This window comes from Sciurus carolinensis, chromosome 7 (assembly GCF_902686445.1).
Source record: "Sciurus carolinensis chromosome 7, mSciCar1.2, whole genome shotgun sequence".
NCBI classification, from domain to species: Eukaryota; Metazoa; Chordata; class Mammalia; order Rodentia; family Sciuridae; genus Sciurus; species Sciurus carolinensis.
Window position 1 is genome coordinate 141,759,197 of NC_062219.1, and position 20,132 is coordinate 141,779,328.

At 42.1% G+C, this 20,132-nt stretch overlaps 1 protein-coding gene across 3 annotated transcripts in view; it reads left to right on the forward strand.

Annotated features, from left to right (window-relative positions):
• LOC124988358 (N-acetyllactosaminide beta-1,6-N-acetylglucosaminyl-transferase) overlaps positions 1 to 20,132 on the forward strand; it is a 118,295-nt gene that overhangs the window by 47,462 nt on the left and 50,701 nt on the right. The window contains exon 1 of one of the 3 annotated variants that reach the window (XM_047557795.1): positions 4,041 to 5,969. The exons of the other annotated variants lie outside the window; for them this stretch is intronic. Within the exon in view, the coding sequence (XP_047413751.1) occupies positions 5,051 to 5,969 (919 nt within the window). The 5' untranslated portion in view covers positions 4,041 to 5,050. Of the gene's footprint in view, positions 1 to 4,040; positions 5,970 to 20,132 lie in introns of those variants that run through there. 3 annotated transcript variants of the gene reach the window in all.

A 20,132-nucleotide genomic window follows, 5' to 3' on the forward strand; every position in this document is an offset into this window, starting at 1 on the left:
TGGGACCATGGTGGGGGGGGGGCAGGAAACCAAAGACTTTTGGTCTCTGGTCCATTGATTCTCAAACTCCAGGGATCCACAAAATCAGCACTATCTGGGATCAAAATGTAAATCAGCAAGTGACTGGGAACCTACTGAACTCTTGAGGTGGGACCCTGCAGCTTTGTATTTTAACATCCCCTCCAGACAAGGAGATATGAAGTTAAAGTTTGAAACCACTGATGTGGATCATCCTCACCCCAAGCTTACAGACACACCAAATTAGAGTAACTTCTTATAGAAACAAATGTTTTGGTAACACAATTAATGAGCCATTTACCCTCCCAAGGTTAAATAGTTGATTTCCACAGATGAACTCAGTGGTAAGTTTCATCTTAAGATGTGAATCGGGGGACTGGGGTTGTGGCTCAGCGGTAGAGCGCTTGCCTAGCACACGTGAGGCCCTGTGTTGGTTGCTCAGCACCACATAAAAATAAAATAAAGGTATTGTGTCCACTGACAACTAAAAAAACCCAAATATATATATATAAATTTTTTAAAAAGATGTGAATTGGCCATGACTTATTTTTGGTAACTTATTTTTATTTTCTAAATCCCTAAAAGTCAGAATCTTAGTTTTTAATTTTTTTTTTTTTTTTTTTTTTTTTTTTGCGGTACTGGGGATCGAACTCAGGGCCTTGTGCTTGCGAGGCAAGCACTCTACCAGCTGAGCTATCTCCCCAGCCCAGTTTTTTAAATTTTTAATTGTTAAATGCACACTAGCAGAAGCCTGCTGCTTGCCTGTCTGTGCTTCAACATTTGCCTATTTGAATACTTTGTGTTTTGTGTTTTGCAAGTGTTTGCGTAAAATCATTCAGCATCCAGGTTTCCATGGTATCTTCGCTGCATCTGAAGCTGGTGCAGCTCATTCTAGCTCAAGGTGTAATGACATGGTCTACAGTGATCCACTGGACTTGCCCCTTGGGTTTCCCAGCCTGGGCACAGTGGGGCATGCCTGTAATCCCAGTAACTCAAGAGGCAAGGCAGAATTGAAAGTGCAAGGCCAGCCTCAGCAACTTAATGAGACCCTGTCCCAAAATGAAAAATAAAAAAGATTGGGGATGTTGCTGGGTGGTAGAGCACCTGGAGTTCAATCCCCAGTACTGCAAAAAATAAATAAATAAGATAGTAAAACAAAATAAAATACAGCATGTTAAACATTTTCCCCCCTGTGAGATAATTTAAAATAATGCTTTGGGTTCTACAATCTAGATAACAACTTCTTCTGTTGTTAATTAGATGAACGATATGGAAAGTAAAATGATTGGGTCCCAGGAGGAGAATTTTCCCCAGTGAACCAACCCTCTTGGAGGACATCTCCGTTATGGGAGAATTGTCGTTCTAATTAAAGAGGTGTTTTAGAAATGCCTTCTTCCTTCTTCTCTCTAGCATCATGATCATCACCATTCAAAAAATAAAATAAAAGTAGTATTTACCAACCATCTGACCACCTGGAACAGAGTTTCTTAATTGGATGTCCAAAGTGAACGGGACCGCCACCAGTCTCCTCTGCTTTCCTACCTATGACTAAGTTCAAAGGAGAAGACAAGTCCCTGTATGTTATAATTATGAATCCCTGAGTCATTTGACCTGCTTCAATAACAAATAAACCAAATGCCCTTCCAGAAGAAAACCCATCAGCACTCCCAAGAATTGACAAGACCTCCCTCCTCGCATTTAGCTGGCCTCTGTTACCAGTTAAACTCAGCCCCTCGATGCTGCCTCAACAAATTTTATCCAAGTCAAACCTTTTTGCTGTGCCCTATTTGCTATAAATTTTAACTTTACTGATCTAGTGTTTCTGCTCAAACCTGTGTCCTTTCAAGTTCTTTCCCAAGTAAAGACTAGTGGTGGACTGAGAATGGAAAAACAAATCCCAGGACAATTATGGGCCTTGGTATGAAGCCAAGGAAGGTTGCAGAAGGAAGTGTGACCGGAAGTCTTACAACAGTTGTCTTTTTGTGTGATTCTCTAACAACAAGATTAAGCATAAGACGTTTCTGTTTTTGTTTTTATTTTTATTTTTTTAATATAACAACAAAGTCTTTTCTACCTCGGTCACTAGTCGGCCTAGTCAGATTGTGTGCATCCGACTTGGTTTCTCTAGGTCTCACAGAGTCAGGTCCAGCCTACCTCCTGCTCCTTCCTATGGGAAAGCCAAGAGGCCTGGGGCCCATGGACACTTCTTCCCTTCCTCCTTTGATTATTTTTCTTATTCAATGAAATTCCAAGTCCTCCCTCATTTCAAGTAATGGATACCTTCTTTATGTTGAAGTTCTGTTCTACCTATTTTCATAATTGGGAAAAAAGTCTTAAATGATGAGTAGACTATAAAGACTTCTGAATGTTAAACAAATAAACAAACAAAAAAAGCCTTTCTACTAGCCCCAGGGCAGGGTAAATGTGTCTAGCCTGATTAATTAGCTGATTCAGGAATAATTGCTTTCAAAGTGAGGAACAAGCTTGGTTGCTAGGCCTGCAAGCGTCAACTTTGTCCTTGGCTGCAGTAAAAGGCAGGTAGGGAAGGCTGAGCCATCCAGTCTCAGTAGCACAAAAGCTTGGAGTGTCTTTTCTGGATAAGCAGGTTGTATCATCAGGAAGGAAAGATAACAGCAGACATCCTTTAATATGATGTGGTTTTATTAAAAGGTCTCCTGTAGGGGTTTTTAGTACTATAACCTAAGGTGGGCGGATTGGCCCAGACAGGCAGAATCACTGAGGGGAGAAAATAGCTATATTTTTCATTCATAAATAATGCCATTTGAAGTACTGGATTGAATCCAGAAATAGTATGGAAGTCCCTATTTTGGCCAGGGTCTGTACTTCTTTATATTTTTAGTGCCCTCATTAATGTCTATCCCCAAAAGCTTGTATAAATCTGAACCCCTGTGTTACAGACCAGTTGGAAATACTAATATAGAGTCTGTTGCCCTAATTAAGTTATGTAGTATCTCTACACTGAATATATTGTCAAGCTGTAAAAGTTTTAATATTTATTTTAAGCCATAGACTTCACCAAGCCAGATACTGAATTACTCACAGTTGCTCAGAAATAGTAGACATAATAACCTAATATTTAAAAGCATCATTTGAAAAAAAGAGAAGTTGGAGATTGAATTTTCCTTTATCAGGAATATTAGGTAATTTTTTGCTCTACCCTACAAGACATTAAGAATTAAATTGGGGGCTGGGGAGATAGCTCAGTCGGTAGAGTGCTTGCCTTGTAAGCACAAGGCCCTGGGTTCGATCTCCAGCACCCAAAAAAAAAAAAAAAAAAAAAAATTAAATTGATCTGCTTTGTCCATATAATGGCTGCATTTTCTTTTTCTAATTGGCCTAAAACTCCAGCGTTGGGCTGCAAATCGTTTGTTTGTGGTGGGTGTGAGAAGACTTCAGCAAAGAAAAAAATATATATAGACCAGAAAATAAAACATGTATACAATGAATGCTGGGAGAATGAGAAGAAAAGTGATAGGCATCTAGACTGACCCATAACTTGGCTCTTGTGAATATTGCAGCAGTGAACATGGGTATGCAGTGAATACTGGGTAGAAAGAAAACCAAACTGCAGTGAGTTCAGGATATAATATTTCATTCAGTTTGATTCTGGGGTACCTTGAGTCATGGGCAGTAGTTGCATTGGTTTCTTAACCAGGGTGAAAGCAGGAAATCAGTGTGTGGTCCTAAGGATGCCATCAACAGTAGGGCACAGACTTTCCAAAAGGAAGAAGCAGCTGTGCATTCAAGGACATTCTTCAGGGGCTGGGTTCGAGGCCCAGTTTCCAATAGGAGTTAATGCTGTGGGCTAGAGGTTCTGAGTTGTTAAGTTTAGACAAATAGGGAACATGGGAAAGGTGGTAATTTGGTGTTTTAAAAGTCATTTAAAGAGCTTGTTAAATAAGAAGCTTTACTCTATATTTCGTTACAACATAAGTCATGGAAAAGTGAGACACTCCCAAACTCTTTGGCCAAAATACAATTTACATATGGGAAAAGACATGCATTTCCTACCTTTGGTAAAACACTCTATAAGACGCTTCTCTGCGCATTCTGGATGGTTAAAACCCGAACGCCCTTTGATCCCGTATCTGAACCAGACTGGTGGCCAGGATTCAAGTTCCTGTCTGCAAGCCTTCCGGTCTCATCCACACCAGGGGATGTCGCTCGGGACTTGTTCATCTGACCTCCACGTTGTACAACAAACACCAGGGGCGGATGCTGGAAGCCAGGGGAGAGGGGCTCGCTTCAAAGCCGCGGGCCCAGAGCCCCTGCAGTTCCAGATGCTCGGGACTGGAATTCCTCCCCCTGGAAGCTGCTGTTTTGGAAAAGAGCGGGGCGGGGCCGGAGCGCTGACAGTGCAGCGGGGACGGGGGAGGTTCCCTTTTATTTCAGGTTTCGACACTTGAGTCAGGTTTCGTGACACTTGAGCGTCCCGGGGAGCAGAGGCTACGCGGTGTCTCGTGGGCGGTGCGGGAGCCGCCGAGGGACCCGGCTGTGCCGCTCTGCCCGGAGCAAGAGGGGGCGAGCTCGGCAGCCCGCGGGATGATTTGCAGGAAGCTGTGCGCCTGCCCGAGCTCATCGCAACTTTGCGGGTCACTGTGCTAACACCCCGAACCGGTAACGACAAGAGGGGTCACGGGAAGAAGCTCGGGAAATGAAAGGAGAGAGATCCGAGAAACGAAATCCCGGGGGCGGCGGGGAGAGTTGCCAGAGTTTTCGCAAAGCAGCTCGCAGACGCACACGGCGAGGCAGAGGGAGGAGGAAAAGGCTGGGCTTCGGCAACCTGCTCCTGGGATTCAGACAAAGGAGGCTGGAAAGAGGCGGGATCGGTTTCTGATAGCAGCTCCGGGAGAGAACCAGCAGCTGGATGAAACTGAGTGAATCCTCAGCGTATCCTTCCCAGCAGAAATGACTGGACTATGTGCCGCAATAGGAACTCGGGAGAAAAAGTAAGTTTGGGGAAGGAGTTACAGATTCTGGCGCACGTTGACATCTCTCCCCTCCTTGAGGTATGCCTTCATCCCTGCGGTACCTCTTTATAGTTTCTGTCTCTACTGTAACCATCTTTATCGTCTTCTATGTGTTCACTTTTGGGGGAGATCAAAGCTACCAGAAGCTAAATAGCTCAGACACTTTAATGCTGACTCAAGTTTGCACATCCTTTATCAACGGGAAAACTCCTTTCCTGTGGAGAAACAAACTAACGATCTATGAGAAGTCTTCTTGCAGGGAATACTTGACCCAAAGTCACTACATCACAGCCCCTTTATCTCAAGAAGAAGTGGAGTTCCCTTTGGCCTATATAATGGTCATCCATCACAATTTTGAAACCTTCGCCAGGCTCTTCAGGGCTATCTTCATGCCCCAAAATATCTACTGTGTCCATGTGGATGAAAAGGCCACAGTTGAATTTAAAGATGCGGTGGAACAATTACTGAGCTGCTTCCCAAATGCCTTTCTGGCTTCTAAGATGGAACCAGTGGTCTATGGTGGGATTTCCAGGCTCCAGGCTGATGTGAACTGTATCAAAGATCTGTCCACCTCAGAGGTCCCCTGGAAGTACGTCCTCAACACCTGTGGGCAAGATTTCCCCCTGAAAACCAACAAGGAAATAGTTCAGTATCTGAAAGGATTTAAAGGGAAGAACATTACCCCAGGGGTGCTGCCCCCAGCTCATGCGATTGGTCGGACCAAGTATGTCCACCGGGAGCATCTGGGCAAAGAGCTTTCCTATGTGATTAGAACGACAGCGCTGAAACCACCCCCTCCCCACAATCTCACCATTTACTTTGGCTCTGCCTATGTGGCTCTGTCAAGAGAATTTGCCAACTTTGTTCTCCATGACCCAAGGGCTGTTGATTTGCTCCAGTGGTCCAAAGACACTTTCAGTCCTGATGAACATTACTGGGTGACACTCAATAGGATTCCAGGTAGGTGCAATTCCATATTTCACATAAAGGGGATGTACAGGTGGCCCTCTTTATCTACAGGTTCCCATCTCTGGATTCAACCAATGTTGCATGGAAAATAATTAGAAAAAAATTTGAGTCTGTGCTGAACATATGCAGACTTTTTCTTGTGATCGTCTAAACAATACGGTAAAACAACTCTTTGCATAGCATTTGCATTTTGTAGGTATTTAAGTTATCTAGAGATGATTTAGAGTACATAGGAGGATGCGCATTGGTTACATGCAAATACTCCGCCATTTTGTAGAAGGGACTTTAGCATCTGCAGATTCTGTTATTGAAGGGGACTCTGGAGCCAGTCCCCCAGGAATACTGAGGTGTGACTATATTTGAGAGGGCTTTTGAAGAGCCTGCCATTTTTTATTGGGAAATACAAAATGAAAAAATTGAAATATACAGTTCTTGCCTTAGTCCTTTCTAAATACAGAATGATATTCTTTGTGAGCTCATTCAAGGATTCTTGCACTACCAAATAATACCCTTCTGTGGTATCACTTTGCAGTTTATCATGCTCTTTTGCACGCATCACTTGTTAAATCTTTCCCACAATAGGTATTTCTGTTCTCAGTCCACCTGCTGCACTTGCTTTGCTCCAGATTTGTCAGATTTGCTTTTAGCTCCAGGTCTTTGCCTTGGCCATCCCCCTGCCTCCCCTTAGAGCTGTGCAGCCTTCTCCTCGCCTGCAGGATCTCAGCTCTCGGGACAGCATCTCAGAGCACTAGCACGCCACCTCATTTTCCCTACGGAGAGCCTGTCACCATCCATAACAATCATACTTAGCTTTTTGCATGGATTTGGTGTTGGCCTCTTCTGCATGAACTCTGTGAAGTCCAGGACATTTTCTCTTTTGTTAACTTCCCTATAATCTGTGTGCTCAGAACACTTAGGAAGTGCTTCATAAATATTTATTAGATGAATGAATGAGTGAGCAAGAAAGAGAATAAATGAATGAATGAATGTAAAGTGCGAGGCTTTACTAGGGCACCACAACTGAGACCCCTTAAACTCAGTGAGCCAAGGGATATCTGGACCCAGGTGCCATATTATATTTACGTGGGTTTTTTGTTTGTTTGTTGTTTTTCTGAAAAAAGACATTTAAATTCAGATAAATAATGAGATCCCCGGAAAAACTCATTTATGTTTTATCAGCACATTTCTACCTTTACTTATTTACCTGATGGATTAATTTATAAATATGTAAAACCTGATAAAATTCCTTTGGAAAGAAACAGCATGCTTTGGACTCAATGAAAAATACAAAATGGATCTCTAATGAACTAGACAGCATTATTATAGCAAGAGAAAAGCTATCATTGTTCAGGTTGTTGGGGGTCTGCCAAGTTGGAAACGCTGGTAAGTACTCTGGGGCTGCAGGGCAGGGCCTGTTGGGTGATAAACACGCCCACATTCTGTGGAAAATACCACGTTTGGCCTCTGCATCCCTGGGTGACTAGTCTGATGAACCATCTAGCTTCTGCATTACACATTTTCTTTTTCCCTGACTTTCCTTCCCCGCTGGCTATATCTTTTCACCCTTGAGTTGTTCCATGAATGGCATATGACTTGGGAACATTAGGTACTTAGAGGCCCATTTTCATATTTAAATATTTATTCTCTTTCTACTTCTGCTATTCCATTAAAATTCATAAAGGTTTGGTCTCAGCCACAAGCTGCCTCAGGTGCTGTACTAAGATGAAAGCATTATGTTACTCAGCAAAAGTAACATAATGGTTTGTCATTCTTATTTTTTTAAGAAAAATATGGATTTGGGTTCATGGTAAATGTTGGTGATGACTTTGCCAGAGGGTGGTTAATTTTATCCGTGTCAAATTTTTGTGCCCGAAGGCTCGAGACCCCGCAAAGACCACCAGAGACCACGATCAATGCAAGCAGCAGAGTCATTTATTAGCAAGTTCGAACCTGGTCCTCTGCGTCCTTAACCAGTGTCGCTAAGAGAGAGGCCCCCAGCCCTCGTTAGCAGGGTTTATATAATAAAAGGCAAGCAGTTATACAGTGTTCTTTCTAATTAGTTAACATATACAATTGTAAAGCATGTTACCTTAAGTTCTGAGTCGCTCTGACCTCCGGGAGGAGGGTTATCGTTAGCAAGGTTCTCGGGTCAGCTCCCCTGGCCTTCACAGATAAGATGGGAGAGGTCTGTGTTTATACATTCTTTACCATTTTTATGACTGGGGCTGCGGGCAATTTGGGAAAGCTTGTGTTTATACAGGTGTGGAAGAGCAGGGCTGTGGGCAATTTGGGGAAGCCTGTGTCTCTATCTTTCATTCCCCCCTCTCCAAGAGCATTTAGAGAGCCAATCTTGGGTCTCTATTATTGCTTTAACCCTTGCTGCGGCTTCACGGGCTGATATTGGGCCCTTAGCACCATTAGCTGTACTGTATTTATTCTATCCTTAATAAAAGCAATTAACTTATTGACCATACAAGGTCCTATAGTTAAAGCTAGTAGCAACAATAATAGGGGTCCTACCACAGTGGACACCAGAGTAGTTAACCAAGGGGAAAAATTGAACCAGGATTCAAACCAGTTCTGACTAGCTTCCCATTCTTTCTTTCTGTTTGTTAGTCCTTCTCTGACTTTTGCCATGGATTCCCTCATTACTCCAGAATGATTAGCATAAAACCAACATTTTTCTCCCAGAGCTGCACATAGACCTCCTTGCTTACAGTCTTTAAAGGCAGGTAAATTTGGTAATTAATGAGCTCCGGAGATCCTTGACATTTCATCTTCCAGGGGCAGTCTCCAACTTCCAAAGGCAGATGGCTTCATGGCTTCATTTCCTCAAATTGACCCGATTTCCTATTTTTACACTAACTACCTGTCCTTAATTCTGACTTCATTTACCCCTCTAATACTAGGAACTCCTTCACTGCTGTAGGGAAAATGGGCGATGACCAATCTGACTTCTTCGAGCTGGAAGTGGGCAGCGTGGGGCAAGCAGTTTGGAGTTCCCTTTTTAGAAATCGGGTCAACTGAGGGGTTCAAGATAGAAGTATGGTTGGGGAAGAGCAGGCTGTAAACTCATCTGGGGGTGGGTGCTTCTATGATAGAAGAACAAAAAGACATGAGTACTGAAATGAGATTAGTACAAAGTAAATGTTGCAGCATATGAAACATGCCACTGAGTATCATGAAAATGACGGAAGTCAATCTCTCACCAGGAGGTGGAAGAACTGAGAAATTGTTCCCATAACTAGGCCTAGCAAAGGCTGGAGAGCACAAGGCCTTTATTTGGGGACTTTAACATTGTCCAAGTTATCAGGAATGTAAACACAATATTTAACTCTTAATGTCATTGAGGTCCCTAGAAAATATAGTTAAGCTACTTAATGTCATCTGATTTTTGTAAAATATCCCTTTATTGGTATAACCTGTGTTTAGTAGAGATCTCTATACTTCTGTTACTTAGGGATAGATAATCATACGAGCATACATAGATAAAGCCTACCTGTGACTGTAGGCCTTAAACTGACTAAAATCTTCTGACTCTGGCAGTTTCCCTTGATAGTTATCAGGCACATTTGCCTAAGAATCTTTCTTTTGTAGCTTCCACTCTTAATTTTAGTGGGTTAACACAAGTGTACATCTTAAGTTACTTTTAACTATTATTTCTTTTAAATGCCCAAGAATGGCTATATTTTGGTTTTAACTGTTTTGCTGGGTGTCCAAGACCAAGCTGGTCAAATTGACCTGGTTCCTGTCTTGTTAAAGAGTCAGCTGAGTTTCCACAGGGGCCACTCATAGAGAACTTAAGAGCAGCTTCTTAGCTCCATTAGTGCCATTGGTTAGGCAGGGTCTTCTCGATGAGTTGGCTTTCCTTGAAAGCATTAGGGGTGTCTCCCTTTTTCCATGACCCTCCTCTGCAGCAGATGCACTGAGTGATTCTCATCCTCTAGTCTCAACAATCTCCTTGATCAGGAGGTTGTGTGACCCAGAGTTGCATCACTCCTTAGAGAAGTCCTCTTATTCCCTGGGTTCAGGCTGACTTTGAGGGCAAGATACTGTTTTTGTTTTTTTGTTTTTTTGTTTTCTTGGCCTCTGTATTTAATTCCAATTTCTAAGTTTGATCTTAATCATCCAGCAAGCCAGTCTCACCAGTCATACAGTAAGAGTACTGGCCTTTAACTTTAATGTCCATAACTTTACAGTCATTTACCCTTTTATTAAAGTACTACCACATACTATCTGTTTTGAAGGTGATGGCCTATTATCACAAGTTACCTAGGTTGTATGTTCTGGAAGCAGCTCCTTCTGCAAAATAGTAACAGGCAACAGTTTTACAAAATGAAATTAGCAAGAGTAAAAACATATTTAGCTTGTATAATAGTTATCTTGAATTTTGGCTGAGTTCTACATTATATACCCTGTTTGAGATCACAGTAATCTTTACAACAAACATCAAACTTTTGAGCACAACTTTAAATGAGTTAAAGTCTGGCTTACTTTGGAATCATTCTAACATGTAGCAGGGTGAGACAGAGCCTTATCTCAGGTAAGGCAGGGCTCTTCACAAGTCTTAAGTAAAATGTTCTAATCCTAAAACTAATTTTTGCCCCTTTTGCCATGACCAGCATGACCAAATTTTCAAGTTCAGTGAGGGTCAAAGGAGTATTAGAAAATAAAGGTTTATAAACACAGATTTTGAAGATTAAGCTGAGATCAGATGGAGCTCTGTTCTCTGATGGAAATGTAGATCTAAAGAGTTATGTTAGCAACATTTATACATGTCTTATTATTAAGTTAAAGACTATGTAAGCATTATTCTTTGTTTTCAGGAGAGTTACAGAGACTAGACCATCTACATAACTTTTTCCCACAACTGCAAAGTACAATGTTAGGAACTCCGTGTAGCTCTCAAAGAAGTCCACTGTCCAAAGTTACTGTAAGGTGGGCAGGAACTAGAGAAGGGAACTGCTGAACACTGGTTATCTAGCAAAACAATTTCTTTCTGCCCAAGAGCTGTGTGCCTGATATCAATGTAAGAGCTGATAGGACTCCTGTACAGAGCCTCCCCAGGGAGGCTACTGCCACAGCAGTTAGGCATCTTGTGCTCCTACACAGGAACACTCCCAGGCACCAGGCATGCTACAGTCATGAAGTCAGGGACCCCAATCTCAGTCATTGTTGTCCCATTTTTGCTATTGTGCATTATACTCTTTCTTAAATGTCATTTTAAGAAGTTTACATATATTGATTTCTGAGTCCATATGAACATTAGTTAACACAGTCTAACATTATATCCAAAACAGGAATCAATCAAAGAAAGGCTGAGAGAGCTTTTAACTTTTCTTTTGTGTAGCAAAATGCTTTCACCTTCTACAATATGAACCTTTAAACAAATCAGGCTGTCACTAACTCTTAGATATACATTTACATTTAAATTTTTATCTCAGTGAAATAAGTAACCAATTTTACATATACCTTACTGATAATATGTCCCATAATAGAACATTAAATGATAGAAATAAATCCCCAATAAAATGTACTATTTAAGTTTAATATTACCAGTACAGACAAGTTTATTTTGGAGAATAGCAGCTTGACAAATTTCCTGCTTTAAAAACTTGTATACCTGGAAAATATGAATACATTTAATATACAAGGAGTGACCATTTTACAATTACCTTGACACTTTAATCTTACTAAATTCAGTTTTTAAAGAAAAATTTAGACTCTGTAACATAGTACAATACTCTTAACAGTTGTTTAACCATAATTGTATAAACCCCAATTTTTAAGACTAATTGTTTTAAAGAATAAAACTTAATAGACACAAAGTTAAGAGTAAATTAGTGTTTCTAAGAAATCCTTGTTATTTTACCATGTCATTTTACCATATAGATTAAACTTTGGCTTATATCAGAACATTAGTATTTCACCTTAGGAAAAACCTTAAATAGCTTTAGCTGTCTCACATACACACAACCAACTTAGTTACACACAGACGTGTTGAAACTTGCCCTTTACTTACACACAGACTTTCTTAGCACTTACTTAGACCCTCATGTATTCCATCACACAGGCACTTTTTTACCCAGAAACATTTTCTTTTCCTTTTTATTAAATATATTTCCAAACCCAGAACCTTTTATTCTCTCTTTCCTATCTGTTGACCCCTTTTTGTTCACATTCTGAAACAACTCTTATGAAATTTTTGAATTTAGACAAATTACTCCGATTTAACAAGATAAAATACTTTGTGGTTTATAGTACTCTAACTGAAACACAATGAAAGGGGAGATGGTAACTCTAAATCCAAATCTAAGAGCTCCTTGGAGCTTTGCAGAACTGGAGGGGGAGCAGGGGGAAGTGGTAAGGGAGCAGATGGAACGCTCACCCTCCGAGTTGAGGTTTTATCTGTTAGAACATAACCCTTAATAACCTTGTTTTTAGTAATGACACAAAGCAATTCTAAACCCTTTTTAATTTACCAACCTATGAAAACACCAATAATGTTTAAGTATGTTACCCCATGTAATTTAAGGACTTAAAAGTACTTGATGTCATTTAACAATGAGCATTTTAGCTTTGCAAATTAATCAGATGTCACCAACAAACACATTTGAGTAATCCCATACATGTTAACTCTAATTCACTTATTCTGTAAAAACCAAGATATTAGACAAGTGCCCTGAACAGTATTTGTTGTCTTTTTCCTGTTGAAGAAAAGTCCTAGAAACAATTGAGATTAGACATTGTTTAACATCAACATTCCATTAGTTTGACCACCTAGAGACTTGCGAGTTATTTCTAAAGACATTTTACTTTTATTAGTTTACCCAATTTAAATTGAACCCTTTTAAATCACGTGAATAAAAGTATTTGGATCCATTTTTAAATTTCAATTTTAGGAGCGCTCAGTTTTGATACAGACAAAACACGACATTAGCACGACATACAAATAACACAAAATCAAAGGCCTTGTAACTTTACAGGTGAATCTCCATTGCAATGTAACAGATGTTCAAAAACTCTAGTTGAATAAAAATAGAACTGATCAAAAAGAAAAAAATCATTAACCTAGGTATGCAGGATCAAAATTATGAGATCAAAAATACAGCATTAGAGAAAAACAAAACAAAACAAGAATCCTAGAGAATGAGTTAGTTCTGTGTAGCAGCCCAGAAGTTTAAAACGGACACCTTTTTTTTTTCTTTTTTTCTTATCTTCAGGTTACCCCCCTTTCCCGCTGAGACTGCTGCAGCCTACATTTCAATGCAGGCTTCAGCAAGGCCAGGCAGGGGGGAGGGAGGATCACCCAGGACTTTTTAACCCTTTTTCTTCCTGGTTGAGAAATCAGGTTAGGTTTGAATGCAGAAAATCACAAAACATTATTTCTTACTACTTTTGAGGAATGGAGCTGCTGAGCTCTCTGCCTAGGGGGATTGGAGTAAACAGATCTCTCAGGAACAAGGAGAAGGACTGTAAAGTACCCTGCAATGAGTATCCCTAAGCCTAAGATCGAATTAACACAATGAAGAACTTAATAGAAGGCAGGAGTAAAGACCATATAGTACAATACACAAACAGACAGACACGTAGCGCGCTAAATCAAAAATTGGCTAGCTGGTACTTTGTCAACAAAAACAAACAATTTCCAATTATATCAAAGAGTTGCCCAGGCACAACACAACACCCAAATGGGACAAAGAGTTACTCAAATGCGACAAAGTCGCCCAAATGCAGCACAAATGCTGCCCAGATGCCAGAGTCACCAGATGCGACAAGGTCACCCAATGGGTCGAGGGGACATCTCCCGAGACCCTGCTGGGGTCCTATAGCGCGTCCGCCAGGACTATGCCAGCCCAGAACCAGAACCTGCAGGCAATCCAGACCAGAAAACACACGGCAATGCCTTACTCACCAGCCGAAGGTGTCACTTATGACTCTATGATCAGGTGTCTGGGTGGGCTTGGGGCATCCCGGACGAACCCCCATATGTTGTGCCCAAAGGCTCGAGACCCCACAAGGACCACCAGAGACCACGATCAATGCAAGCAGCAAAGAGTCATTTATTAGCAAGTTCGAACCTGTTCCTCTGTGTCCTTAACCAGTGACGCTAAGAGAGAGGCCCCCAGCCCTCGTTAGCAGGGTTTATATAATAAAAGGCAAGCAGTTATACAGTGTTCTTTCTAATTAGTTAACATATACAATTGTAAAGCATGTTATCTTAAGTTCTGAGTCGCTCTGACCTCCGGGAGGAGGGTTATCGTTAGCAAGGTTCTCGGGTCAGCTCCCCTGGCCTTCACAGATAAGATGGGAGAGGTCTGTGTTTATACATTCTTTTTTTTTTTTTTTTTTTGTGGCGTATGTAATAAGCATTTATTATCAGATCGTAAGCTAAAGACTACACAAATAATACATTTCTCTTTCATCTACTCCATAAGGTATGTACTATTGTTATGTCCTTTTTTTTTTTATTGTAAACAAATGGGATACATGTTGTTTCTCTGTCTGTACATGGCGTAAAGGCATACCATTTGTGTAATCATAAATTTACATAGGGTAATGTTGTTTGATTCATTCTGCCATTTTTTCCCTTCCCCCCTCCCCTCTCACCCCTCCCCTCCATCTATACAGTCCTTCCTTCCTCCATTCCTGCCCCCCTCCCTAAACCCAACTCCAACCCCAACACTAACCCTTCCCACCCCCCATTATGTGTCATCATCCACTTATTAGCAATATCATTCTTCCTTTAGTTTTTTAAGATTGGCTTATCTCACTTAGCATGATATTCTCCAGTTTCATCCATTTGCCTGCAAATGCCATAATTTTATCATTCTTTATGGCTGAGTAATATTCCATTGTATATATATACCACATTTTCTTTATCCATTCATCAATTGAAGGACATCTAGGTTGGTTCCACAATCTGGCTATTGTGAACTGAGCAGCTATGAACATTGATGTGGCTGTATCTCTGTAATATGCTGATTTTAAGTCCTTTGGGTATAGGCCAAGGAGTGGGATAGCTGGGTCAAATGGTGGTTCCATTCCAAGTTTTCTAAGGAATCTCCACACTGCTTTCCAGAGTGGCTGCACTAATTTGCAGCCCCACCAGCAATGTAAGAGTGTACCTTTCTCCCCACATCCTCGCCAACACCTGTTGTTGCTTGTATTCTTGATAATCGCCATTCTAATTGGGGTGAGATGGAATCTTAGGGTGGTTTTGATTTGCATTTCTCTTATTACTAGAGATGTTGAACATTTTTCCATATGTTTGTTGATTGCTTGTATATCTTCTTCTGTGAAGTGTCTATTCATTTCTTTAGCCCATTTGTCAATTGGATTATTTACCATTTTTACGACCGGGGCTGCGGGCAATTTGGGAAAGCTTGTGTTTATACAGGTGCGGAAGAGCAGGGCTGTGGGCAATTTGGGGAAGCCTGTGTCTCTATCTTTCAAAATCAGTGTAAGCAAATCAAGGACAAAAGATCCCCCTATGAAAATTGAAGTCTTGGTGTGGTAGGTAGAGCCACCTGTAGTCAAAGCCACTTGGAGGCTGAGCAGGAGGATCACTTGCACTCAAGCATTTGGGGACAGACAGTCTCAGCAACATACCAAGATTCCCATCTTTTTTTTGAAGATGTAGATGATTTATTTATTTATTTTGGTTTTGGGAATTGAGCCTGGGGGCGTTTAACTACTAAACCACATCCCCAGCCCTTTTCTATGTTTTCTTTGGAGACAGGGTCTTGCTGAGTTGCTTAGAGTCTCACTAAGTGGCTGAGCCTAACTTTGAACTCGTGAGCCTCCTGTGTCAGCCTCTCAAGCCGCTGGGATTACAGGCATGTGCCACAGCGCCTGGCAAGATTCCCATTTTTTTTCTTTTTTTCTCTTTTTCTTTTTCTTTTTGTACTGGGGATTGCACACAGGGGCACTTAACCACTGAGCCACATCCCCAGCCCTATTTTGTATTTTATTTAGACAGGGTCTCACTGAGTTGCTTAGTGCCTCTCTTTTGCTGAGGCTGGCTTTGAACTTGCGATCCTCCTGCCTCAGCTTCGGAGCCGCTGGGATTACAGGCAAGCGCCACTGCACCTGGCTAAGATTCCCATCTTAAAAAAAAAAATAAAAAGTAAAATAAATAATAATTCAGTTGAGGAGAAAAACGCTTTCGGCTCTAGGTTTGTGGTATGGAGCCCTGGAGTCTGCCCTCTCTCAGCAACAGCAAATCACAGAAGCTCACAGAACCTCAGACCCCCAACTTCGAAGTATGGGGCTCATAGAGGAAAACCCTTGTCTTCCTACATGCACCTTTCTTTGCAGAAGACGTAACGCCCAGAACCCCGTAAAGACATCACGTGCCGTGCAGGGAAACTGTAGCAAGAGCATGGACACCAGTGATCCGGGGTCCACACTGCCTGTGAGCCTGGCAGTGGCACCTTGCAGGAGTCGGAGGAGAGAGCGTCTTTAGGGAGCATCTCCCCAGAGAGGAAGCTGAGCTTGGCCCCTGTCAGTGGCCTGTCCACTCTGATTCTGTCAGAGATACATTTCAGGATGAGGGGACGTTTCCTAGGGCTTCGCTCCTTCCTTTCTTAGATTCTTGGCAACATCTCGCTTCAGGGTGAAAGGACATACTGCTTGCAGATGGGGCCTTCCCAAATTACAAGTGAGTTGAAGAGAACAAATCACCAAATGCTTTCCCATCTTCACAGGCAAGGTAAAACCTTTTCAGGTACTCAGGTGACTTCAGCCTTGGCCATGCTTGAGCCTTCTTTGATTTGGACTGTGCCTCTGGTTCTTTATTCCCAGACAGCCTTGAATAACATCAAATCCTCTATTTTTAGTGTCAGGTTTTAAGGGGAAAAGTTCTATAAATGCAGCAGCAGGTCGGTACAGTGGTGCACCCCTGTAATCCCAGCAGTACGGAAGGCTCAGGCAGGAGGATGCAAGTTTAAAGCCAGCCTCAAAAATGGTGAGGTGCTAAGCAACTCAGTGAGACCCTGTCTCTAAATGAAAAATACAAAATAGGGCTGGGGATGTGGCTCAGTAGTTGAGTGTCCCTGAGTTCAATCTCCAGTACCCCACCCCCCAAAAAATTAGCATCAGCGTGGTGTTTTGCAAATGGGCGAATACAAACAGCGCTGTTCATTTCTTCCTTCAAAGTTAGGCTCCTCCTGTCTCCTAAACACCCTCAATTAAATTGTGTTTGATGGAAAGACCCTGCCCAGGTGTACCCGGTGTCCAAAGACATTCCAGGAAGATGAGTAGTACCCTAGAATCAGATGGCGTCAGAAGACAAAGTGGAAATCATTTAAAACTGGAAAGACTGGGTAGAAAGGATGCTCACTTACTCGCATGGCGTCAGCTGATTTTCTCTCTTTACTTTCTTTTATGTTGTCTTTCTAGGGAGAGAATAGCATATCTCTTGGTTTTCAACACCTTATTAGAAATGGCCAGGGGCTGAGGATATAGCTCAGTGATAGAGCCCTTGTCTATCATGCGGGAGGCCTGGACTCCACCCCCACATGGGATGGGGGTGGGGGACGGAAGAAAGAAAGAAAAGATAAGCAATGGTACCCGACCAGGCCCGAAGGAGGCCCTGGGAGGTCCCGGCCTTAAGCCCCTCTTCAGGGAGCCCACAGCACACTTGTCACATCTCTTCTCTGGCTCATGAGCAGGTATGTGTTGGGGAGGGGTCCTCTCCCATCTGGCTGCCTTCTCCAAGGAAGGCCAACGGGACCCCAAACCTCCAACACTGCAGAGCATCGGGCTCCGATGGCAGTAGCTCATTCTCCCTTCGGGGGCACCCGTGCGACCTCTTAGACCTTCGTAGTTATTGTTACATATTGCCTTAAGCAGAGTCCATTTTCTCTAGCGCTTTTGGTTATTCTGGTATTTTCCTTTGCCGACCTGCCTCAAGGTAGAGCGCCAGAGGGCTGGTGGTTTCTGTTTGGTTTGGTTTGGTTTTGCAGCACTGGGGGTGGAACCCAGGGCCTTGTGCATGCTAGGCAAGTGCTTGACCACTGAGCTACACTGCCAGTCCCCTTGGAGACTTTGCTTTGAATCTCAAGATCTTGTTGGGCATCTGTGGGCTGGGCTGGTTTCTTCACAGTCCAGTCTGGTAACTCAGTTATCTTTTCCTCCCACTCCAGGGCAGGCCCGTCCCTAAGGCAGGGCTGCTACCTGCTTTGGTTTCGACTTCTTTTCTTCCTCCACTGCATTGTTCTGACCTTTCTCATGCCTGGATGTTTATCTTCCATAGGAATGTTTTCATTTGTCTCTCTTCCTTTTTCCATTTTGTATACATTTTTTTTTTCAAAGCCTCTTGGTCGAAAAATTTATCTCAACCCCGCAAAAGGATCACGTGACCACATTTCCTCATTTGTTTTTTTGATTCTAAAAATAGTGTGCTTCCTACTTTATTTTGTTTTTTTAACTGTGACTTTTATTTATATGTGCACATTCTTTGAGAAGAGGTTATGACTTTTTAGGTCACAAGTGTCAGAAACTCAAAGGAGCTTAAATAAACATCAGAACTTAGAGGATCACATAACTGCAATGCCCACAGGGACTCCAGTCTAGCTGCATCCAGGACCCTTTTTCTCCTCCTTCCTTTTCTTTTTCCTTCTTGTGGTGCTGGCAATCAAATCCAGGGCCTCACGCATGCTAGGCAAGCGCTCTACCACTGAGCTATACCCCCACTTGCTGTTTTTTCTTTTTGAGACGTTGTCTCACTATGTTTCTCAGGCTGCTCCAGAACTCCTGGACTCAAGTGGTCCTCCTTGTCTCAGCTTCCTGAGTCCCTGTGACTACTGGCATGTGCCACCATGCCTGGCTTAGGACGCTCCCTTACCAAGTCATCTCTCTATGGAATGAACCACTATCCCGATTTGCCCAAATCTGAGGTGGGCATTCTGGGCATGGAGCTTCCATGTCAAGAACCAGCAAAGTCCCAGGCAAACTAGATGAGTTGGTTTCCCTATATCTCTGCTGCTTTCTGGCTTGGCCGCATTTGGACAGTTTGTCCCCATACGGTATCAGAGACTGCTGGAAGTAGCTCCGGCGTTGCTTGGTTTTGACATCTGGCATTCCTGGGGGGAAAGGAAGACTTTACCTGATATTTCTAGCACCAGTTAAGGGGAGGCCTCAGATTGGTCCTGCTTGGTCCAGATAGGTCCTGCAACTAACCCCGGGGCTGCTGAATGCTGACCTGCCTCTCTTGGGTCATTTGTCTGCCTGGAGCTCAAGGCTAGGGGCAGGGCCTGGTGGAGATGACACTGCAAGGTGATGTAGCAGACGCAAGCCCACTGCAGATTGCTTCCTTACCCCACACTGGGGGCGTTATTAATGACATCACCATGTGATATCAGGACAGATGAAATATACATGGCTTTAACCACTTGAGCAATTTGAACTTGAAAAATACCAATTAAATTTACTTTTGTGGGAAAGGCATGATCTCAGCATACCCTTTTCTTGTACAAAAACACTTAAAAATAATGTTATTTTATTATATTTGGATCACTTGTGCATGATCTCCTTCAATCCTTTTAAAAAACTTTTAAAGGGAGACTGTTGTTTCCATTGTACAAAACAGAAACTTTAAGACTAAAATACATAACTCATCCAGGGATAAAAATTGAATAGACTTAGCAAGAAATAACAATAAACAGAAAAATCCAGAGGAGGAACAGTAACATTTATATACTTATTTTATTTTATTATTCTTTTATTTAGTAAAATCTTTTTTATTTATACAGGCTGCATTTTGATTCATTGTACACAAACAGGGTAGAACTTTTCATTTCTATGCTTGTACGCAATGTAGATTCACACCATTCATATAATCATACATATACATTATATACTTATTTTAAATTGATCCTAGTTTTGTTCATTTTTCATTCAGTTGTTGCAATAACTGCAAATCTTAAGATGAGACCTAGCAAACACAAGCTTTCTTGTGTTATGGTTATATAGTTGGACCCACTCAAGAATTCTCCCTTTCCTCCTGATAGCGCTTTTTCCCAGATATTTTAGCTTCTTCTTATCAGCAGAGGCACAGAGTAGAGGAGGAGAGATAATGTTTACTGAATATCTGCCGGTGGGGCCAGATTATCTCTCTTAAATCTTCACAGGAATCCTGGCTGGGGGGTA